This window comes from Sciurus vulgaris, assembly GCF_902686455.1.
Source record: "Sciurus vulgaris genome assembly, chromosome: 4".
Taxonomy (NCBI): Eukaryota; Metazoa; Chordata; class Mammalia; order Rodentia; family Sciuridae; genus Sciurus; species Sciurus vulgaris.
This window is the reverse complement of record NC_136464.1, coordinates 12,302,146-12,326,705: the sequence shown is the minus strand read 5'-3', so window position 1 is coordinate 12,326,705 and position 24,560 is coordinate 12,302,146. Positions and strand designations below refer to the sequence as shown.

At 37.2% G+C, this 24,560-nt stretch overlaps 1 protein-coding gene across 3 annotated transcripts in view; it reads right to left on the bottom strand.

Moving 5' to 3' along the window:
- Positions 1-1,416: 1,416 nt before the first annotated feature.
- Positions 1,417-24,560, bottom strand: part of CACUL1 (CDK2 associated cullin domain 1) — a 68,022-nt gene continuing 44,878 nt past the window's right edge. The window contains exons 5-9 of one of the 3 annotated variants that reach the window (XM_079137166.1): positions 22,025-22,127; positions 19,196-19,285; positions 15,731-15,806; positions 8,622-8,665; positions 1,417-8,236 (exon numbers count right to left, since the gene is read on the bottom strand). In XM_079137166.1, the coding sequence (XP_078993292.1) occupies positions 8,196-8,236; positions 8,622-8,665; positions 15,731-15,806; positions 19,196-19,285; positions 22,025-22,127 (354 nt within the window). In that variant the 3' untranslated portion in view covers positions 1,417-8,195. Of the gene's footprint in view, positions 8,237-8,621; positions 8,666-15,730; positions 15,870-19,195; positions 19,286-22,024; positions 22,128-24,560 lie in introns of all 3 variants that reach the window. The other 2 variants (XM_079137165.1, XM_079137167.1) reach the window with 2 other exon arrangements.

Sequence of the window (24,560 nt, the reverse complement as noted above, 5' to 3'; positions counted from 1 at the left end):
CACTGTTTTCTGATTTTGAACATTGTTAATGGCCGTGCTGGCTCTCCTTGAATTTGCTTCCCTCACAGCTGTCTGACGCTCTCCTGCTCCACAGAACTCCACTGCACAGAGACCGTTTCACCCACTGTACTGCAGGCGCGCACTAGCTTTTTCCTTTCCTTCTTTTGTGGTGCTGGGGATGGAACGCAGGGCCCTGCACATGCCCGGCAAGCGCTTTACCGTGACCTATGCCCCCAGCAGAGCTCAGTGAACACTGACAGTTGCTCCCGTGGGCGCTCCTACACATCTCCAACACACACGTGCATGGGTTCTGAAACATAGAGCGGGCTATCAGATGCGCCCTGCAACTTCACCAGGCTGCACTGTTCCTAACGGGACAATTTCCCAATTTCCATGCTATCAGTAGCAGAAGGTGGTCACTGTTGCCAAAATCTCTCCAAATGTTGGTATTTTCTGACGTTTTATAATTTCTACCAATCGGATGGCTAGAAAATGATATTATGATTTTGTTTCCTGAAGATTAAATAAGGCTGAACATCTTTTCATGTTTATAAGCCACTTCTGCATCTTCCTTGAAATTCCTGCCTGCTTAGTTCCATTTCTCTTGGGTATTCTCAATATGGATGCACATCCAGGTGCTCTTTAACAGGGATTTATATACAGTTTTTTACTCTGTGGCCTGTCTGGTAAACAAGACTATTCACATCAATGTAGCCAAATTCTTTCTACTCACTGAGGCTCACGCCATCTTGTGTAGGAATCCTTCCCTACCCCTAAGTCACTGTTTCTTTCAATCACTGCACTTTATGTACTGTTTTATATTCCTATAGTGCTAATTTCCCTTACACTTCATTCTTTCTTAGGAACATCTTGAGTATGGTTGGCCCTTTGTTCTTTCATTAAAATTTAAAATTGATTTTGTCAAGTTTCACAATGAAGATCATGGGGGGTTTTATTGAACTACACTGAATCTATTAGCCCATTTAGAGAAAGAATTGGGATCTTGGTAAAATCAAGTCTTCTCATCCTTACTTAAATTGTCCCCTCATTAAACACCATATACTTAAGATATATGCTTAGGTACTTTATATTTTTTTGTTCCTCCTATGAGTTGTACTTATGTCTTAAAATTTTTAAAACCATCACATTTGTACCTGGTACCTGAAAATGAAATTGACATTTGCATACTGGTTTTGTCCCAGAAACCCCGATAAGCTTTTTCAAGGTAAAACAAAATTCCACTTGCTTAGAAGCATTCATAAGCAATGTTTTTAATAAGAAACTTTGTTATTTACTTAGAAGCAGACTGCATTTTTAACAAAAAAATTTTATCTACTTAGCAGCATTCAGTATTTTTTAAATTAAAAATAACTATAATCCTGATAAACCCTTAACTCTTCTATTTGCCTTGTAGAATTGTTTTTTGGTTTTCTTTGGTTACTGGACAAGAACCCAGGAGCACTTTACCATTTAGTTATATCCCCAGTCCTTTTTCTCTCTAATTTTGAAACCGGGTCTTGCTAAATTGCTGAGGCTACCCTTGAATCACAATCCCTGAGTCACTGGGAATTCTAGGTATGCAATACCACGCTTGGCTGCCTGTACATTCTTTAGATTTTCATAAACAATCTGATCTCACAATTTTTTTTTTTTTTTTTTGGTGGTGTCACTGGAGACAAACTCAGGGGTGTTTCACCATTAAGCTACACCCCCAACATTTTTGAGATAGGGTCTGGCTAAGTTGCTGAGGGCCTTACTAAATTGCTGAGGTTGGTCTTGAACTTGGGATCCTTCTGTCTCAGCCTCCTGAGTCGCTAGGGTTAGAGACATGTGTCACTCATGCCTGGTTTGATCATACATCTCTAATCTATTAAATTAACAGCCACATTGATTTTCTAATATTAACCAATCTTGCATTCCTGAGATAAATCCAATTTGGTCACCAATTGTTATACATTACTGTACACTATTAGACTTGGGTTCATAAACAGGCTTCCTATTGAAGGGTACAATGTTTTTTATATACACACATTCACCCACACACCCACACACACCCCAACTGTTCAAGTTTATTAGCTGTGCTATGTGGTCTTCTGTTTCCTTCCATAATCTTACTCACTGGGTCTTCTGCACCATCTGTTAGCTGCTGAGGGCAATGTGCTGACCCCCACTGTGTTGGTAGCTTCAGCCACTTCTTATAGTTGCATCCATTTTGAGGTATCTTATTAAACACTTCAGTTAGTAGGCAGTTTTAAATTGCTATACTCTTCAGGCTATCACTAGCAATTTGGGGAGGTGAGGACTTAACATTAATATAGGGAAATGAAGATTCAAAATAATAACCTACCCAAGAACACAAAGCTAGTTAAGCTGGGACAAACGTCTGCTCTCAGATTCTGTGTGATTTTCTATTATCATGCTTTTTAAAACTCATGATTTTAGAATTTTGGATTACTGAGAAAAAAAGGCTAATAGAAGAAATAAATACAGAGTGGATTCTAGCATGATTCTAGCAGAAAAGATTTATACTCAGTAACAAAAAAAAAAAAAAGAATCTGCTAAAAAAAAAAAAATGAGTGCTTAAATAGCACCCTATTGGCTGGAAGGAAATCAAAGGTAGCTGTCAGGCAATTCCAATGCAAAGAAAGAAAAAGCCACTGAAACCTGCTGTATCTGGTAACCAAAACATAAGATACTATCACAACAGGGCTTATATGAAAAGCTGGGGGGAGTTGGTGGTGGTGAGAATTGGCGTTCTTATAACACTGCAGGAAAAGACACTTCTAAAGAGACAGCAAGAAAAACTACAACTGTGAAGTCAGGCTAAAAAAACTACTACTAGGGATTACTACTAATTTCACAGCAGGAAAACAGAAAGCATCACACAGAATCATGGTACAATCCACACAAAAATTCCCAAGCCAGAGAGCTCTGAATCAAGGTCTACAAAAGAAAGTGTTTGAAAAAAGACATACTATACATATACCTCCACATGTGTTCTATATGTCTACAGAACCCCCCCCCCCCCCCCACACACACACACACACTCACACAGAATTTCTATCACTGGTTCAGAAGGAGTCAGGACTGACACTCACTCTGCAGGCTGAGTAACTGTGGCAACAACATGAGCAGGGTGAGTGTCAGTCCTGACCTCTGCACCAGACTGTTTTTGTTTTGTAAGCAAAGATCAAATGTCGATATTATAACAAAGTTCAAGTGAACCAGGTATCAAGGCCAGGGACATCTGCCCTGTACAAGATTTATAACATAACATAACAAGGCCAAGGATATCTGTACAAGATTTATTTCATTAACCACAATGTTTTAGAGTGATAGTATATACCCTAATACAGAAGGAGTGACTCAAAATCCACCAAGGGTTAAAACTCAAAGCCAAAGTCAATGACTTTGTATCCCAGGTCAGTTAAGTATTCCATTCCATTTTGTTTTTTCTTGGACTAATGAATGAGTTCATGTGCACAACACCTGCTCTTGCCTGGTCATGCCTTCTGACAGGACTGCCAAGGATGAGACTTCACTGCCACAACCTTGCCCTGGCTGCTGGGGCGGGTGGCAAAATCTTTTGCCTGCATTTCATCCCCAAATTACACAGAAGCATTCCTGATTCTGGTCACAGCTCCCCACAACTTCACATCTGAATAACTTCACCTGAATTGCATGGTTGTAATATCGACAAATAGGGTTCATGAGGGTGAGTAAACTGCCCTCTTCTAAGAGAACATCCACAGACTTATTGCATTAGTACATAGTCACAACACTGAAATGACATGTGAGAATCAATACAAAATATTTATTTTTTCCAAACCACAGAATTCTCAGCCCCAGGGTCATCCTATAAATTTTCCAAATTTGTAATCCATTAACATTTTTCTAAACAATGTAGTCCAACCTGAAAGGAAGACAATTTCCAACTAGCAGAGGTGCAATATATACCGGGGTCCTGTAAGAATGGATCTATGATTAGCATTTTCTTGAATTCTCCCCCAGCCGCCCCACCAGCATAAGCAGAAACAGCACCTGCACTATGCCACTCTGCTCTGGAGAGAGGTTCAAACTAGGGCTTTGGAGAGTGGAGGTGCCAGGGACTAGTTAATCAATACTGGGGACAGAAGAGGAATCATTTCCCTTGGGAAGAATGGAGCTCCTTTCATATATCCTGGTCGCCATAAACTCAGGCCAATTTCAACAGGGTAATGAAAAGTATTGGGAAAGCTATTTCTCCACCAACTCCTATGACCTCCATCATTCTAACTTCTGAAAAAAATGAACTTCATCTCACACAAACTTATTGAAAAACAGTAACCACACCCAAAAAGGTCTTCTAAACCTCTTACAGGTGTCAAAGGATTCTTTCTGACTTTGAATTTCAAAGTTCCCTTAAGAGGTCTAGACTTGGATTAAAGTAAACATAATATCCCAAGCTAAAAGTTCAATGACACACACAAAAAATCAACTCAAAACATCCAAACAATGGCTGGATAGCTAATGCAGGCTTTTTTCTTTTTCTTTTTAATTGTAAATTTTTCAGTATCTCAGATTAGTGTATATCCATAAAACAACGCTCAGTTAGTTTAATAATAGCTGCTTATTAAACAAGTGAATTTTAACTCAAGGGCAATGCCTCTTACTTAACAATCACAGAAATAATTAACTGCTATAAGAAAGGGGGGGGGAGAAAAAAACACAGGCTGTCTCAATAAGAAGACAAAATTTGGAAGGGTTATTTACTGTATACAGGGAGATTCAAGAGGAATATTTAAATACTATGGTACAAAAGCTCCTGCTCACTTTATAACTGCAGAAACCAATTGGGTTTGCCAGATCACCATTACCTTTGCCAGTAGGTGTACAGACCATGCTGAAGTTACCCTTTTGTGCTGAAAACCTTCAAATTCCTTGTTTGGTCAGTACAGAATATTGCGAGGTGATACATGTGCAAACTCTTCCTGAGGAATTATTTATGTGTGCAAATTTGCAACCTGACAGATGCGTGGCATGCAGCAGGGGAGTGGCTGCTCGACAGGTCTGAGCACTGGAGACGTGTGCAGCATTCCTGGCCATGGGCATCCATCCCTTTGCAATCCCACCCACCCACAAATTCCATCCTCACTAAAGGAAGGGAAACTGATACAATTTTGTAACAAGTACAGGAAAAAAATGTGACTTTGTCATGAAAGTTATAAAGCAGCAGTCATACAACAGGCTGGTGCTTCTTTTCACTGATTCTTCCTAGGAACTATTGGGATGAGAGTCACGACACCAGGTTTTGCTTTCTATCCCAAAGAAAACGAAGCAGTAATTCCTGTCGGGTTACGGTGCAGCAGTGACAACAGAAGTCAAGAGATAGGACACTGTTACTGAGGCTTAAGGCTAACCTTTAAAATATGTACCATCTCTCCAAACAATTATCATTCACTACTTTTACATGTCATTAATTCAATATGACTGACCCAGCTTTCTTGTTAAGGATCTAGTTTTAGGCTGCACATACATACTAGTCAGTTTAGCCAAATCAACTGTATGTGTTGTCTAACCCAGACAATCAACCAGCTTGTATAATATTCTATCTTCAATGATTTGGGTTTTCAATGATTTGCTACAAAAAGCCAGTATTTAGCTGGGGTGGAAAAACTATACTATTGCTAACAAGAAGAATACAAGAAAACATGAGAGGACAATACTTCCTGGCAAACCATACTCTCAATACAAAAATGGTAGGGGGACAAGTTTTATTTCCTCTCATGTTGCAAACTAAAAAACCTGTCAAGAATTTCAATTAATAAGCAAGGTCACTTTCAAACTTAAAAAAATGGATTTTCACGCTGCAACATACTTCAAGGGTCTAAGATGCATTCACCACCAGGACACATGCCTGGGAAAATGTGCACATCCTTTCTGTATGCCTTTTAATAATGGCTTTGTGGTACCAAACCTTAACCCACAGCTGGCTAGAGTCATTGTGCAAAATTTAGAGAAACTAAATTCTGCAGACTTTCTTTCACCTACTTTTTAACAAATACACAACAATAAAAAGAAAGTATTTCTTCATTAACTTATAATGCAAAACATCCAAAGATTTTAATGCCAATTCACATCATAATACATTGCTTTCAAAGGGAAAGTTCTGTTCTTGGCCAAAAATGAATGCTCTCTCTCAGAAAAAAAGCACTTGATTAATATTATCAGGATACTGAAGAATTCACCCATGTTTAAAGAAATGCTCCAATTTTATTCTTTTCAGAAATATCATTAAAGCCACTCAGGAGAGACTTCAGTTTCAGGTGTATTTATAAGCCTACAGAAAGCACTCCAATGAGAAAAGTAAAATTTGGGCTTCATGATAAAATGAAATTCTTCCTTGACACTAGAATATTACTGGTGTAGCAAATCAAACTATACAGGTCATGGTGAGAGCCTGTATATGTTCTTACAGTAATTCAGTATTCATCAATACAATCCAAGATGCTCAGAGTGAAATGAATCCAGTTAAAGCATTCCACAAAATCCACCAATTCTGGATGATAAGTACTTAAAAATATATCTGAAAAACTTCACTTAATTTTACTCCTCTGCAGAATAATTTTACAAATCAAGGACTTCTGTCAGAAGACATAACTTTCTCCTAATATCCCACCTTTTAGCTTTTCCACCCATCACACTCCCAAAAAAAAGACACACTGAACTGGCAGAGGCAGCTCTACTGAAAACTTGTAGATCAGGTGTGTCTTCTTTCCTTGCCAAGTTCTCTGAAGAGATCAGCATGAGTATTACTAGTCTGACAAGGCCCAAGAAAGGGAAGTATACGTTCAATCTACATTTAAGAAAAAAATGAATGGAAAAATATTCTCCCCTTGCCACACTATTTTTCTTTGACTTTCAAAACCAACCAGAATTAGCTACAGAGACTTTTATGCAGAACTAAACAGCACTGTAGGTGTGGTGAAACAGAAGATATGGCTTTGCTACAGCTGGAAGGGAACCTCGAAAGAGCAGAATTTCTTCCCTACTGTGCTCAAATGTCAAATATAATATTTAAAGGATGCAGAGCACAAACTCTACCATTTTTAAGTACTTATCACCCATTAAAATGAAATGGATCAGGAACCCCACACCATGGATTATATTTGGTTTTAATAACTGAATCACTTCCCAGAATGTCACAGGAAGCATTTTTTGCTGTTGGACATTCTCCACAGTATTAAAAGGGGGCAGGACATCAGTGCTACAGGGCTGCCCACCCCTGAACTAGGGCTCTGCCCACACTAGAACGGCTGGTGCATCAGGTGAGGTGATAGCAGGAATGGAAATGCTCTACAGGAGTTGGTCCCCACAAGAACATGAACTGGCCTGGTGCAGCAGGGGCCATCTGACCAATGCGCAACACGCTTCCACTCTCCCACGCAATCAGCATCCTGCTGTAAGTCACCCCCCATATCAGCGGGTTGGTATGGAATACCATCACCTTCTCCAGGAAGTATCTGTGAGTTTGACAACACTGTCACACAGCTGCAAAGTGCACAAAGCTCAAGGCACAGAGTAGAAAAAAGTTGTGAACTGATGAAGGAAAGATTCTAATGAAAGTAGTTATTAGCATTCTCCTTGAACAAGACTTCCTAATACTAAACAAAGACTGACTCTTGTTTTTAAAGGGGCTATTTGGATTAGGGTGAAAAATACTGTATTGTAACCATCTGCTTGGGTATAAAGCAAAAGATATCCTGACATGTAAAACCAAGATGCTGTTAGGTCCAAAGTCCACAAAGGAACAAAACAAGTGCTTTAAAAAAAAAAAAAAAAAAAAAAAAGGTTCTTCTGCCCTTTTATTTTTGGAGGAAGCTGCTGATTTTGGCTGTCAGATTTCACTCAGCAATGGTCAATTTCCCAGAAGCTTGTTCCTCATAGAATCTGTAGATAAACTCACTAAAAGATTGTCCCGTTTCAAAATCACCCCCAAGTCTAGCAGCAACTGTTTTCATGTTTTTGTTTCTTGTTAGTTTTTGTTTTTTTTTTTTTTTTAAATTACAAACCAAAGTAAGAAGTCCGGCATTCTCTCCCAAGAACAGCCTTGTGACAGAGCTCCTGAGTGTCGCAGGCCCCGCTGTGCTCAGAACACAGTCTCTGCAGCTCCAGTGTGTTCTCTCCTCGGGAGGAAAGTACATTCAACACATTCACTATCTGTACCCCCTGGAACTTGCACATGCAGATGAGCTGTCTGAAAAAAGGTCAGAACAGGAAAAGGCATGAAGAGCAGACATGGTCCCAGGATGGCAGGAGTCTGATTTTCAACGTGCATGTCTTATGTCTTAACTCCTCTCCCACAAGAAGACTTATAAAAAGAGCCCCATAAAATCAGGGGTTCTGAGTGAAGTCAAAAGGGGCCAAGATCATCAGAAACTGACTCTGGGTCATTGCCCCATCCGTGCAGACACTAAGGAATCCAGTGGCCTCCTGGAAGCTGCCTCAACAGCCTGACCCTGGTCACACATGACACCTTAGTGAGCACCATCAGGAACACCAGGGGCAGGACACACTCACTGTGTTGGTACCCCCCACTGGCTGTCCTAGCACAAGACCACCCAAAAAGGGAAGGAACTTACTGTAAGCCAACTCATCCCCAGCTCTCTTCCGGGACTGGTCACCTCTGGAGAAAGGAAAGAGAAGGCAATCAGCAGACCTGACCCATTTCTTTACACATCCCAACAGAAGAAATGAGTCAGCACAATTTTTAGTGGAAGTACAGCAAACATTTCAATTCTAATCCTGTTATAGACATTAAACATAAGCTGAATTATAACCTGGATATTCTTAGCTAATGGGTGCAGTCTTTTAAATACAAAAAGTTATTAAATGAAGAATCATCTAAAAGCATGGTTTACATCGAGTTCTAGAAATAGGTTTAGATTAAAATATGTCTTTGAAGGCAAATTTGGGTTCTGCTATCAACCTCCCAAGCGACCTGCATTTACTAAGGCAAATTTCAAATATGAAATTAAAAAAAATTCAAATATAAAATAAAAACCAAAAACTCCTAAAGCCTTTAAAAACTCTCAGAACCCCGTGACTTTAAATTTCCACAAGCCAGTGGCTTCCAGATTTAATATAAAGCACTGATCTATGTTACTGTTTGGATGTGAGGTATCTCTCAAAAGCTCATGTGAGAGACAATTCGAGAACACTTAGAGGAGAAATGACCAATGGGTGGGTGAATTAATCCCCCTATGGGATTAACCGAGTGGTAACTGAAGGTCGGCAGGGCGTGGCTGGAGGAGGTGGGTAACTGGGGGGTGTACCTTTGGGATATATATTTTGTATCTGGAGAGTGGAGCCTCCCTCTCTACTTCTAGATCATCATGTGAGTTGCTTCCCTCCGCCACACTTTTCTGCCATGATGTCCTGCCTCACCTTGAGCCCTAAGGATTAGAACTGGCTGTCTATAGACTGGGACCTCTGAAACTGTGAGCTCCTGAATACAGTCTTCCTTCTCTACAATTGTTCTGGTCAGGTCTTTTAGTCACAGCAGTGAAAAAGCTGACTAAAACAATCTCCCTCTATATGCTTTGCGTTTGTAAGCCCAACTGCCTCATCACCATTATCTACGCATTCTAAGTTTATTATGGCCAGAAAACAGTGCTGACTGCACTCCATCCCCACACCTTCCTCAGTCTTCCATCTCAGGGACACCACCAGCCATCCCGATTACTCAGGCCAACCTTCTAGGTCATCCCTGATTCTCTCTTCCCTTCACCCTGGGGAATTCTGCTCCAAACACAATCCTGAGTCAAGCTCTGCTCACCAAGTCCACCGCTACAGCCTCAGTCCAAGCCACTATCATCTCTCTCCTATGCTTCTGCAAGAGCCTTAAGTCTAGACAAAAGCCACACTGATCTTATGTAAAACCAGATTAGTTCACACCTTTAACTAAAGCCCTTTATGGCTTCCCATTACTGTTAAAAAATCAATTCCAATTATTGTTCCCAGCCCGGTGACATGGCTCCTGCCTCTCTCTCCAACCTCATTTTCCACCACTTTCCACCCCTGTTTACAGCCACCCTGGTTCCCTCTCTGTTCCTTTGGACACGTCGACACTTTTGTATTTAGGAGTTTCTCTGTCTGCAACTCCCCCCTCACGCCGTCACCCGCTGTCTCATCTCTGCCCAGCTCCAACATTCAGAGGACATTCCCATTAGGTCAGCTGGAATAGCCCCTCACACCACCTCATTCTCTGTTTAATTTTCTCCACAGCACTTATTAGTACTTGACGACACTTGTATTTTTATGTTTCTTATTTGTCTCCAACATTAGAGCAAAAGTTCCATAAAAGCTGGTGCTTTGCCTGTCTTGTACACCCCAGTACCTAGAAAAGTTATAGCACACAGAGACACTTAATATTTGTTGAACTAACAAATTAGTGAATCCAATCGACAAATGGGCTAAGGAAATGAATAGACACTTCACAGAAGAAGATCTACAAGCAATCAATAAACATATGAAAAAATGTTCAACATCTCTAGTAATAAGAGAAATGCAAATCAAAACCACCCTAAGATTCCATCTCACCCCAATTAGAATGGCGATTATCAAAAATACAAGCAACAGGTGTTGGCGAGGATGTGGGGAGAAAGGTACACTCATACATTGCTGGTGGGGCTGCAAATGAGTGCAGCCACTCTGGAAAGCAGTGTGGAGATTCCTTAGAAAACTTGGAATGGACCCTCCATATGACCCAGCTATCCCACTCCTTGGCCTATACCCAAAGGACTTAAAATCAGCATACTACAGAGATACAGCCACATCAATGTTCATAGCTGCTCAATTCACAATAGCCAGACTATGGAGCCAACCTAGATGCCCTTCAATTGATGAGTGGATAAAGAAACTGTGGTATATATACACAATGGAATATTACTCAGCCATAAAGAATGACAAAATTATGGCATTTGCAGGCAAATGGATGAAATTGGAGAATATCATGCTAAGTGAGATAAGCCAATCTCAAAAAGCCAAAGGACGAATGATATCGCTAATAAGTGGAGGATGACACATAAAGGGGGGGAGGGAAGGGTTAATGTTAGGGTTAGAGTTAGGGTTAGGGAGGGGGGGCAAGTATGGAGGAAGAAAGTACTGTATAGAGGGTAAAGAGGGGTGGGAGGGGTGGGGGGAAGGGAAAAATAACAGAATGAATCAAACAACATTACTGTACATAAATTTATGATTACACAAATGGTATGCCTTTACGCCATGTACAGAGAAACAACATGTATCCCATTTGTTTACAATAAAAAAAAAAAGAAAAAAAAAAAAACAAATTAGTGAATAATTCGTAATCTCACAGATGGCCTATTAAATGCTAGCTTGAGCATGGCCCAAACAATGAAGCCTAAATATTCTTACCACTAAGCCACAGCCACCGCTTACTCTGAAAGGTCACAGTAATGGAAGATTTCAAAGAATCTTAAAAATATTCAAAGTCTCCTCCTTCTTTCTCTGATTATGTTTCAGGTCAGAGCAGATACCTCTTGCTGGGGTGGATGAGGAGCCTTCATGGCTGGCAGAGACCATACCACCTGACCCCCAGAGGGAATTCAAGGAAAATTGTGAGCACATCCAGCTAGCATGAACCAGCCTTCAGCAGATCTCTGAGCTGTCTGCCTTCACACCCCTTTCTAAATCCTTGTGTTGCTAACCTAAACGCCTTGCCAAAGCCAGTCCAGTGACTTACAATGTTATTTACACTGGTATCAGAGTACCGTTCAATAAATATTTAAAAAAATAAATAAGTTAATGCTAACTAAAAAAGAAGATGCATGATTTTATATATGGAACCTTAACTTCTACATACAACTTTTATTATCACCTCTCAATAGTTAAATAAAAACCAAACATGCACAAATAACAGGAGAAAAATGCAGATGTGAAAACAGTTGCAGGTAGAAAGAAAGAATCTGAATGTGATGTATGCCAAAGATGTTATCTATGTCCATGAGTCTTCATAACTATAAGATGTCCTCAAAACAAGAAACCTGCTACTAAACAAAAAGCCAAAATTGGGGGGTGACCCTCTCAGCTAAAAGACCAGCAATAACTTCACAAGGTTCTATTTTGTTCCAGAAATCTGGGTAACTGTCTTAGAAAGAACATCTTGTCTGCCTTTACAAGTTCCTTGGAACACTCTCTGTAGGAGACCACAGGTTGGTCTGAATGAGGATGCTCCTGCTGGGGCCTGCATTTTAAATAGGTTCCCAAATAAGCTTATCTTCATGGGATCTTTTTGATAAGAGAAACCAAATTGCTGCTTCTCCCCAATCAATTCAATTATTCAGGGAAGAGAAAGAGAAAATTGGTGCTTTGAGCTTATGTTAGTTCTAGCTATGAAATAAGTATACCCTATATTTCCACAAAAACTCCCACTCAAATGAGAATCTGTCCACTAACTGCAGAGGAAGATATATTTGATAACATTCACATAATATTCATGACATTTCAAATACTTCCTCTGCAATGGTCACATTAAAGCTGCGGGCTGCTTATTCAAGAACCCTAATCACTTAAGTGGAACATCATCTTAAATGAAAAAGCAGTTTGTAACATTGGAACTGCAAAATGATTGCTTATGTCAGAATAACCAGTAACAGAATTCTTATTGATAGTGTGTTCTTTAAATATGTTTTTTCTATCAGTGGACACCATTTCTTCCAAAACAACCATAGCCAAATAACGATTAAAGAAAACATTAAGTTTGATAGGACAGATTGTGGAAGGTATAAGGTTCTGTTCTGTATAAGAACAGAAGCAGACTTTTCAGCAGCAGCAGCGACCTGCAATGAGCTCAAGAATGGGTGCAAAACGTCAGTTTTGTACTCTGTACTAAGAACCTGTCCGAATTTATGAACCAGAGTTTAATCCTTATAGTAAAGATATAATAAAATATTAATTTATTTTTTGATACGAGGGACTGATTCCAGGGGTGCTTTACCAGTGAGCCAAGTTCCCAGCCCTTTTATTATTTTGAGACAGGATCTCGCTACGTTGTTCAGGGTTTCACTAATTTGCTGAGGCTAGCCTTGAATTTGTGATTCTCCTGCCTCAGTCTCCCAAGTGGCTGGCATCAGAGCCACCACACCCAGCCTATAAAGTGTTAATAATTATAAAATGGTCCGATTAAGTTTGTAAAATAAAACATTTTAATTTCACTACCTTTTGGAATATTGCTTAATGTTTAAATTTCAACCAGAAGTTGTACCAAAGAATTCTACTAAGAATAATAAAAATTCCAATTTAACACCAAAATCTTAAGCATGACCCACTGGCCTTAGCTAAATGGTGTCAAGTTCATCCTTCTAATACTAAAGAGTTAGTTACCCATCTATCCCAAGCAAATGTGATGCAAGAGCTACTACACAGAAGCATTCCTACACCCTTTTCTCTTGTTCCAGATTCAAACTTGGGAAATGTCTCTGGACGTGTTTAAACAGTTCCACATCCTGTTCTGGAAGGTGAACTCAGGGTGCTCAGATAACTCCAAAACAACTATATTCCTTTACTGCTTTATAAATACCAGTTTTCAGGAGACTGATCTTTAAGAAGATATTAACAAACATCTCTAAATCTAAAAATACTCAAAATATGAATTAAAAATATTTTTAAAAACTTCAAAATTATTGTAAGCGTAGGGGAAAATAACAAGTTATACTGATTATTTTCTACTTATTTGAAAATATTTGAGTAAAAACTATTAACTATAATTCAAACTATATACTTAAATCAAAAAAAGCTGTAAATCTGGTATAGTCACAGAAAAACAAAAACATTTCTGCATGACTTAATAAGCTAAGGACATAACTGAAAAATGCAAACAAAACATGCTCAGCTTTACTTATGAGAGAAAAACAAACTAAACCAATTCTAAGTCTTTTTTTTCACCTGCTAGACTGGCAAAAATTCAAAAGTCTAGCAATATACTATATAAGCAAGGCCATGAAGAACAAGCACTTTCAAACTTTGCTGTTAGATATACGTAAGGATATTCATAAGGATAACAACCCTTATGAAGGGCAACTGGCAACACTAACCAAATTTACAATTGCATTTACCCTTGACCCAGCTGTGCCACTTGCAAGAATTTACCTTCTAGGTATATGTGTAACAGGCACAAAACTACACATGTACTAGGTTCTTCATTGCAGCACTGTCCAAAACTTCAAAAGACTAGAAATAATTCAGAGGTCAACTCCTGGGGACTGATTACATAAGTGATAGTCTATTTAATACACCCACACAATGAAATGTTCAAAGAAACTAATAAAAATATGGACATTTTATGTTTTCTTATATCTATATATAAAAAACACTGGAAGGAATTATAAGAAACCACATAGTAACAGTTACTAAACCAGGTGAGGGTAGACAAATTTCTCATTGTATATTTTTTGTATCATTTTTATTTTAAATCATGAGTAAAATTAATATGGCCTTCAACAGTCATGCTGTGTACAAAAACAATACCCCTATTTCTGCCAGAAACACAATTAATGTGAAATAATACCACATCCCTCAACATCAAAGAGAAACATTCCAGCATTTCTCTCTGGCCCTTCCTTCCCCTAGCTACAAGAAAGTCAGGTCTACCTGGCCAAGTCACACAGCTCCTCTGAGCCTCTACAGTGCAAGTACCAGGGAAGACTGTAAACGACCAATGGGTTACTCAGTGCCCCCATTACCACATGAATACAGATGTCATCAGGACAAAAAAAGGAGAATAAAAGTCAATCCATGAACTAACAAAGAACAGCAACAACGAAAAAAATTACCTGCTTTCTTTCCTAACCTGGGTTGAAACAGAAACTTTAATAACAGTGATCCTGGTCAAGGCTAGTTTCTCTTAAATTTAGTTTGACCTTAGAACCTATGAAAGAGAAAAGTCCATCCACCTAATATCTGTGGACACAACTATGACAAAGACAATCCATGCGTTTTTACCACAAGTTTCTTCTTTAATGCCAGGAATTCAAATACAAGATGACACATAAAAGTACTAAGAGTAAGGATTATAAAATACAAGATATTACTATTCCCTTAAATGATGTGGCAGTCTAACTCAGTGTTTTCCCACAAGGAAGTCACAAAAATTTTACATTAATTTATTTTCATTGAAAAAAGGTACTTTGCAAGATTTTCTGGGGTATGGCCATTATAAAGACTTGCAAAAATGGAAGAAAAACAAGCAAAATGTAAACATCAAAATCAAGAGAGGTAACTTTTCTGGATACATTTAAGGAGATACTGTATTTTTTAAGAATAAACAACTGGACTTTAGAGAAAACAAAAATCTGAATTGTAGGATTTAAAGCTTCTTTGGTAGTCATAAATGTATATTATAACCGATCATAAATTTTCTACAGTGTCTTTCCACATGTTGAAAGTTAATGAATAAGTTAGAAGAGAGCTTGGAAGTTGTCCATCCTAATTGGCTACCCAGTGAGAAATCCCTTCTTCCAAATGCATGAAGTGAAGAGTAGCTTCCACAAGTTCAAAACCCAGCTTCAACAACTGTGCCAACAAGGAGCTAACTGTTTCCCCAGGCAGCAGCACTTTGGCTCCTGGACAGTAACTCTGCGTTCTGAGCCCTTGGCATCCCTTCCCCACCATGCCGGAGCAGACTAAGGAAATGAACGTATTCTGTCACCAAAGGGGGGAAAAAAAAACTTGCCTTGTGAAACCATTCTGTATAAGCTCTCTTTGAAGTTTCTGATCTTGAGCAGCATATTCAGAAAGTTCGGATTCCACTGCCGGAGGGAGAATGTTTGGAATAAATTTAGAAAATAGAGTTGGAGCCATCTGAACCCACTCTGTGAGGGAAGGAAAAGATTCATTAAGGAAATCACATAGATAAATGAAAAAGGGAAAGTTGACTTTCATTTAAAGAACAAAATATATATTAAAACAAATATGAAACATGGTGGTTGGGGAAAAACTCAAGGCAATCCTGTTCTGGTAAAAGAACACTACTCAGTCGTTAAATTTTCTTTCTAAAAAGAATTTACAGGATGAAGAAAGCAGGCATTTTTACATTTTACTGATTTATCAGAATTTAATGAAAATCTCTAGGAAGTTTTTTTAAAATGGATCTTGTCAAAAATTCTAAATACAAAGAAAAACATGAATGAGAATTCCAAAGATTTCTGACTGGGAAGGGACTTGGACTGAGGGGACTGGAAGGATATACCAGCCGTATTAGCCAAATAGCTAGTATTAAAACAATACACTGGCTGGAAAATACAACACTACAGAGATAAAAATAGACATAAAAAGGGAGTCAAAACAAAAAAGGGGTGGGGAGACTGAAAATTTGATCAGTGGGCTAGAGATAAATGGTCAGTACTTTGGAAAAAACTCATTTTGGCCCACGTTAAATTGTTAACAAATTTACAAATAATTATTGTATATGTATGTAAATACAAACAAAAGAACCACTTCTTTGTTCAAATTATTAAGATCATGAGAATAATCTATAGAAAATGAAAAGGCAAATAGAAGCCACAGGAAAATATTTGCACTGGACATTAACAAAAATGACTTTGGTATCTTTATTATAAATTATTTGCACAAATCAGTAAGACCAGATAAAGGAAAGAAAGATAGGAATGGTAATTTCCCAGAGGTGGGGGCAGGGAGAACAGAATTAGGTAGTCTTGTTAATATTCAGAAATATTCAAGTTTAAAAAAACCACTTTGTTCCCCCTGCTCAGTGAACATTAAATACAAATAATGCCTACCTGTCCCAAGGGCACCATGAACCACTACTCCCTTGGTGCTAGTCTTCAGTGACAACTCTGTTAGCCCTTTCCAACTGTTTTAATCTAGCCCTTTCAAAATTTCTCCTTTGTAAAGCATTTTGGCTGTTTGCATCAAAAACCATAAAAATGTCAATGTTCATTACTCCAGCAAGCCCACTTTAAAAAGTACAATCTGAGTAAATAACTCTAAATCTGAAAAAGGTACATCTGATGTTATATGATGCTCGATCAATGGTAAGTAAAACAGTGGAAGTAAACAACATCCACCCGAGAATAGCTAAGATAAAGATGGGAACTAAGAAAGCATTGGAAATAACGCAAAGGTTGATCCACTCAGCCTTTGTACAAACTCATGGCAAAATGTTCTCGATAGTGTTCCTACTGCCAGCCCGGCTCAAATCTGGCTTTAGAAAGAGCATCACTGTCATGCTTCAAGGAAACAACTAAACAGAGAAGACGGAAATCAAATCTTTCTGCCACTTTATGGAACTTCAGGTAGTGATTTAAAATAAAGATGAAGAAACAAAGGCTACGTATTAGATGGAAAAAGGCAGGGTAAGACTGCCCCAACTATTTCCAGACTGAGCCTCTGCAGACCAAGGGAAACACAGCAACAATGGTTTAGTCCTCACAACCTTCTACAATAAGGCCTGTGGATCTAGTTAGAAACCTTCAGAGGTGATTCAGATGCAGCACTGTAAAAGACCAGCACCTGAGAAACCTTACAACCGAAGAAACTTTTACATTTAAAATTCAACTTTTGAAATATTCTAATCTTCATCTGTCAGTTGAATGAAATTCCTTTAATAAACTAGGAACATAACCAGGAACCAAGACATGTAAATGCCAAAATATGTTTAAAAGGATCTCTGAAAATGCCTAGGGCAGCAAAAGGTTGGTCTGTGATAAAATTCGCCTTTTGAAAAGGACAATTCTCAAATGCAGAATCTTCCTCACAAGTAGTATAAATCCTATTACAACAGCTCAAGCCTGGATAAAATAGCATTTAGATAAACATGTATCTACAATATTTTCTACCCATAGTGATTAGCTTTATTCTGCAATTTTGTTACTTATGACAAAAGTCAGAACTGATAATGCTGCCTACTTGGGAGGCAGAATTTGTCATACTGTACTTGGAAGCCTTCCAGATATAAAAGAAGAAAAAATTTATTCATAACCTAGCACACAAAAACATTTCATGAGCCATTTTCACCACACTGTGGTAAAATGAAATTCAAATGTCTGAAAAACTAGAAAATGAAAAATATCAGTTTACTGGACACATGCAATGGAATCTTTCTGCAGCTTTATACAGGCAATCATTTTATATAAGTAATTTCTGTTAGAAGTTATAAATAGAGCTCAAGACCTGACCCAAATTTAAGTCATGATAAATTTGAATATTCCAGACATCACGAATGGTTTAAAATAGCCTGAGAAAGAAGGCATTTTTGAAATCAGTCTATTTCTGTAATTCCACAATTTTCACCTGGTTTCCATCTCAGCAAGTTAAATTCTGACATGTTTTTAAAATTAATTAACAAATCAAACCATCAATTAACTAAAATAAAATGACAATTAAGCTCAAATAAATAGTAGTAAACACCTATTATGTTATCATGTACTGTGTCAAGTTCTATATCATGCTTTATTTTATTTAATCCTAAAATAAAATAATTTCACAAAAAGGTAATTAGCATCAAAAAGGCACCCTTTGTGTTTACAAATTAGGGGACAATATTCTACCCTGAGAACTGCAATCTCTCTCCCATCAACATTTTTAAATTGGCTAGACAACTTTATGACAAGTTTGACATTCTGATTAACAAACGGGAAGATGCTTACAAAGAAGGCACCTTGGGATTTCTTTAAATCTTTCTTCTAAGATAAATTAGGATAATGTGCAAACCAAGCCTCTGAATGCCTAGTTCTTTGATTATGTATCTTCTCAAAATGTCCTCACGATATGACTGAAACTTCACCAACTCAAGATTCCTTGCCAGTAGACATCAGGCCTAGAAGTTGAGCTGTGAATGTGTGTGCGACCTAGAGTGGGAAGTAAAGGAGGAACTCTCTAAAATTAAGGCCAAACATGAGATTCAATTTTATCCAAAGCATATCCCACAAATTATTTCTTGTTTTTCCCCCTTACAGATATTACCAAAACCAAACTAATTGGTTCTCACCAGTAGAGAGTTCTAAGTGAGCTCCGAGTTTCCGTTGCACATTGATGAATAACTACTCATTTTTTTTTTTGCTATAGGAAATCCAAATACCACTGGGTCTCACAAAGTACATAAAGAACTACTGCCCTCTTGGGTAAGACTGTAATAAAACAAACAGGTACAATCCCAATGAAAAAGACAGATGTTTACCTGGTCTGAGCGTATACAGGCCTTTCACAATATTTGCCATAGTTGAAGGTGTGACCTGAAATGGTGTTGACTGGGCTTCTAAAAGTAAAGCTGAAATAAGAGAACAGGTTAAAAAAAGCACACCATGCTGATTCTCAAGGTTTTATTATTATTATTTCTCTCAAAAGCTGAAGAGTAAACAAGTGCAAGAAAAGAACAGCACAAGAGAACAAAATCAAGAGTTTATATATTAAGATTTAAAAAAAAAAAAAAAAAATATATATATATATCCCTGTAGTTCAATTGCACAGGTAATACATGAAGGTCTGCTACAGCCACCAAGGAAAATGAACCAACCCAGGTAGATTGCAAAAAGAGGTAAGCTTTCTAAAAGCAACAGCATCATGGCCTTTGGAAGTGAGCTGAAAGTGCTCTCATTACATCTGGGGAATAAAATACCATATGATAGACTTCCTCAATCATTTCTTCTTCCCTCAAAACACCATATTTAAAGCTCTTTACATTTACAGGTTAAGTACCCTTTAACAGAAATACTTAGGAATCAGAGTGATTCATGTTTCAGAGTTTTTTTGGATTTGGGAATATTTATCGGTTAAGCATCCTTAATGCAAAAATCCGAAATGCTCTAAAACTTGTCATACTCAAAAAGTTTCAGATATCAGAGCATTTTAGATTTTCCAATTGAGGATGCTCACCATATAGTAATTTTAGTAACTTGATTACAGACAGAAACCTGCTTTCCCAATGCCGAGCTCTTATCTACTTTCTTCTTAGAAAAGCTAAGGTCAAGAGATGATGATAATGATGATGATGATGATGATGACGATGATGAATTCATCTTTCTCATGTTTAAGACTTTGGTAACAAAATAACCCTGACTCTGAACATCATAATAGAGTCAGTTTTTCTGAGGTTATTTACACTGTTCTACAACAGTTTTTATTAAAAACGTTTTTTAAGTAAGGAGGAATAATTCCTCTAAATAACATCACTAACAGATTCGAACAAATTCCATTATTTAGTGGATAGAACTCAAACACCTGCAATTTACTAACAAATAATTATATTAAAACCTGGCATACTTTATTCTAAGCCAGGTTTATAATTAACTGTTTTCCCTCTATGCCCTTCTAAAAGTGGAAACAACATCTTATTTGGCTAAAATGAGAACTAAATAAATCAACATCTGTAAAGTATGTGGAATAGGTCTTATCGAAAACAAGCAGTATGTTTAAAATCATTTTGGTGATCACCCACAAAACACTGTTAAACATTTACAGAGTCCCAATTCTGGAGCCCAAACCAATGTGACTAATGTTCACTTGTTTTATATATCTCATTAAGTATAATGCCAAGTAATTGCTCAATAAATATGATAAATTCTATTTTATTCAATTTATGAAGGCTTAAGGACCTTTTCCAGTTTACTCTGAAAAGAAAAGGTTTACCTCTTTTTCTACCTTTAAGTTGATTTTTATTGAAAACCAGAATATACAAGAAACAAAAGAAGGAATCTATTTGTTTTCTCTCTCACCAAATCTGGGATAATTTCTTTTGATTATCCTTTTCCTATATGCTCAAGAAAACTGATTTCTAAAGTGCTAATAAGCACTAGAAACATTTATACAGGAAATAGGATTTTCTACCAGATAGTAGCATTTCTCTATAGAATTTTAACAGAAGAAAAATATTGTGCTATATTTTGAAACAAAAGCAAAAAAAAAAAAAGAAAATGTCAAGATCAACTGAAAATATGCACATGGCTATAATTAATAGCTGAAATTATCTCATGAGGTAATGTTCAAAGATGTTTGTAAACATCTATCCAGTCTTTTTTTTTTTTTTTCTTTTTTACAGCAAGTTATATGCCCAAGATTCTGGGCCTCCATTCTAGAATCTCTTGGGAACATAATAATAAAACATGTCTTATCATCATCTACACTATTATTTGAAAACCCTGTCTCTAAAATAAACTGGCTCAAAGTTCAGCAATTTCTTAATTTAAAACAAAAATGAAAAAAAAAAGTTTGTGGTCAAGTTTAGAATAATTCTGGTAAAAGTATACTGTAGCAAGTAATTATGACTAATAGGAAGGCAAAATATACATACTGCAAATCCAAATATGTGTCAAATTCTTTAAAAATGCCTTTAAGTGTACTACATAAAACAGGAGCTTTTAGAGGATGCTAGGACATGAAGTGACTGGGCTTCCTAATTCACTTGGAGAGGGATAACTCTTTTAGGGAAGGCAGAATGAGATGTCACCTACTGTGAGGGGGCAGGCAACCTGCAAATGGGAAAGAGGCAAAACTCATTTACTTAATCATCTGCAGAGCCATGTTAAAAATTTCCCAAATCCTAATTCACAGAGAAAATGTAGACCACAAAAGGCTAACAAGCTTGCCTATCAAAGTGACAGCCAGACTAAAGAAGGGTTTCTGCACCAAAGAGTAAAAACTAGAAAGGATTCTGCACTCCCATCTCAAAGATACAGCCCAGTACTCCTCCTTAGTAAAGTCAGGAATGAAACTCCTAATATTTCTCCCTGACCAGGAGAGAACTGAAAAAGGTACCAAGTATCAGATGAGACATAAGACATGTCCAATACAGATGAGACATAAGACATGTCCAATAACCTGGCTAAGCTGTTCCCAGTTCACTGGCCCACCCTGAGGTCGGTGTTTCTCCCTATAGACTAGGGCAGGCTTCAATGCCTCCTGCTATCTGGTTCAGAGATGTCAATATTGGGTTTTTTATTGGAAGGGAGGGAGGGAAAGAAAACAACATTGTTAGTAGTCTCTCACCCTCATAACAAATTTAATTACTTACGCATCAGGCTGTAAATGTGCTTTTCTGCAACATGTTCCGTAAACAGCTTTATAAGGTCATCTTTTAAGTCTCTATTAAGCTTGGTTTCGATGTAAAACTTATTCTGAAAAGGAAATTATTTTTCATGTATCAACTGGGGGATATGAGTAGTCTTGTGAACTGAAGCACTAAATATTATTTTAGGAGACATACATAAAGTCATCAATTTAAAAAAACCATCAAACAAGAGCCCACCACTATGAGTAACAAGTCTTTCTGGAATGAGGTTGACAAAGTAAGACGATAAATAACTATGAACCATACATCTCCAAAGAGCACTGGAAGATCTCAAATATTAACTCAACAGGAATGTAGACTTTATGGAATCACACTGTGTGACATCCCCTTTAAAATCCTCCACCATCACCTAAAGAAACACTGGCAAACACTCATTAAAGGCACCCCATTTACTAACAAGATAGGCTAAAAGCAGGCAGTGGTGACTCCCTAGCACACATTCCACTTCCATGACTATCCAGTCAGCTTCTGGCATTCCACAGAGTCCATCTTTGCTTAAGAGGTAGACACACCCAGGGCAGCATAATCAGACTATGAAAAGGCAGGCTTGAGGGCAAGATGAAACAGATGTGGTGGACAGCAAAGAGACAAAAAAAGAACCCATGGATTCAAAACACCTGAAGACTGCCTCCTTCTACAGTTCTAAGACAGGACACAATGCTTCTCCTTATGTACTTAATTCACGGACAGAGGTTTAATCAAGTTTTCTGTTTCTTGCAGCTGAATGACTACAGTGACTGACAAGTCAAAAAAAGATCAAATTTGTTCATGCTTAAATGTCAAGGCCTAAGAGTAGAAAACACAAAGTTAACAAGTTGCTCACTGGTTCTAAATTCATAATGGTTTCTCTCTTTAAAAAAAATCATAACAAGATGCATATGGTTAAAAAAATAAAAGCATGCAAAAAGGTATGCAATAAAAATAATTCTCCTATTGAAGACCTTCTGTCCTATTCCCAAAGGTCCCACTCTGTACTGGGGAAATTACTGTCTATTCTTTCTAAAATGTTCCTCACATAAGTAGATATGTACTCTTTTTCACTTAAAAAGAAAACACCTGCTGATGAGAAACCATTACACACTGCTTTGTACATCTTTTTCACACCAATGTGGTGTATGGCAAAAATTTTCCCTATAAGAACTTAGACATCATTATTTTTACATATTTCCTATTGCCTTATTAAATAGGTTTTTTCCCCAATTTTCTGTTATTAAAAACAATACTGCACAATTCTTACATATATACAGTATTTGCATATATTTATGAGTTTATTTATAAGATAAATTCCTAGAGATACAATTTCTGAGTCTTCCAATATTTAAGACCTTAAGGCACAGTATCTTAATGTATGTTCTCTTCCTACTCTTTAGTAACCAGACTCATTCAATAGAAATAGTATGAAAACTTCAGAAGCACTTAGAAACTCTTTAAGTTATTTTACCTCTTTAAATAACAGATATCCAACTTTTTTTTTTTTTTTTTTTTTTTTTTTTTTTTTTTTTTTAGGTACAATCATGTTAAGTTTCAATATCCTAAACAAAATACATGATGTCTTTATTTGACCTCATGTCTTTCAATGAGACTCTTTTCTGGTAATTGAGTGGCTTGGACACAATCTATTTTCTAACGACTTTATTTTTTAAAATAGTAATATAGAATTCTAAGAGAATAATTTTGACAAGTAACACAAAAATTTGACTTCTGTTCTGTGATTATAAAGAACATGAATATGTTCCTAACAGGTTATTAACATTTCAAACTATTATTTAAATAATGTACTTTTTCCACCATAAGAATACCAAAGGTTAAAATTTAAAAAAATAAACTTAACAAACTTTCATGAGTAACTAGAAAGCAAATTCAAATTCTTAAACTATGTGAAAAGGTATACTTAAGCTTTTTAATTTTACAATCTAATATCCTTTATTTGAATTGTGCTAGGTAGAAGAGTTAAGTGTGAGGTTCATTTATTCTTACTTGATACAAACTTCTTAAACCCCAGGATCCCACCATAAAGTTTAAGAAAGCAATAATGGCAGTGCAGATAAGTATAAATCATTTTCTTGCCTTTTCTTTCTTTTTTAATTTTAATTTAATTTTATTTTTACAAATTAGCTATTAGTTTTGATCAAAATCCAAGTTATGCTCATTTAACTGTATTTTTATTTCTAACTCACCTAGCCAACATGCTTATAGATAAATGCCATTTAAATGGCAGACATGGAGGTAAATAAACCTACTCATCTAACCTTAATTCCCCTTTTCCACAACTACACCCAAGACCTTATCCTTCAAGCTCTGCTATCACTCATCATCTCTACTGAAAATTTTAGAACAGCAAGAATAAGGAATTTACTAGAATGAGAATGAAATATCTGCTCCATCAGCATAAGATATTTATCTAACAAATACTCCTGATAAACCTAGAGGATTGCACCAAAATGCTACAATGTGGCTATCTCCCAGGCTTCCTGACCCT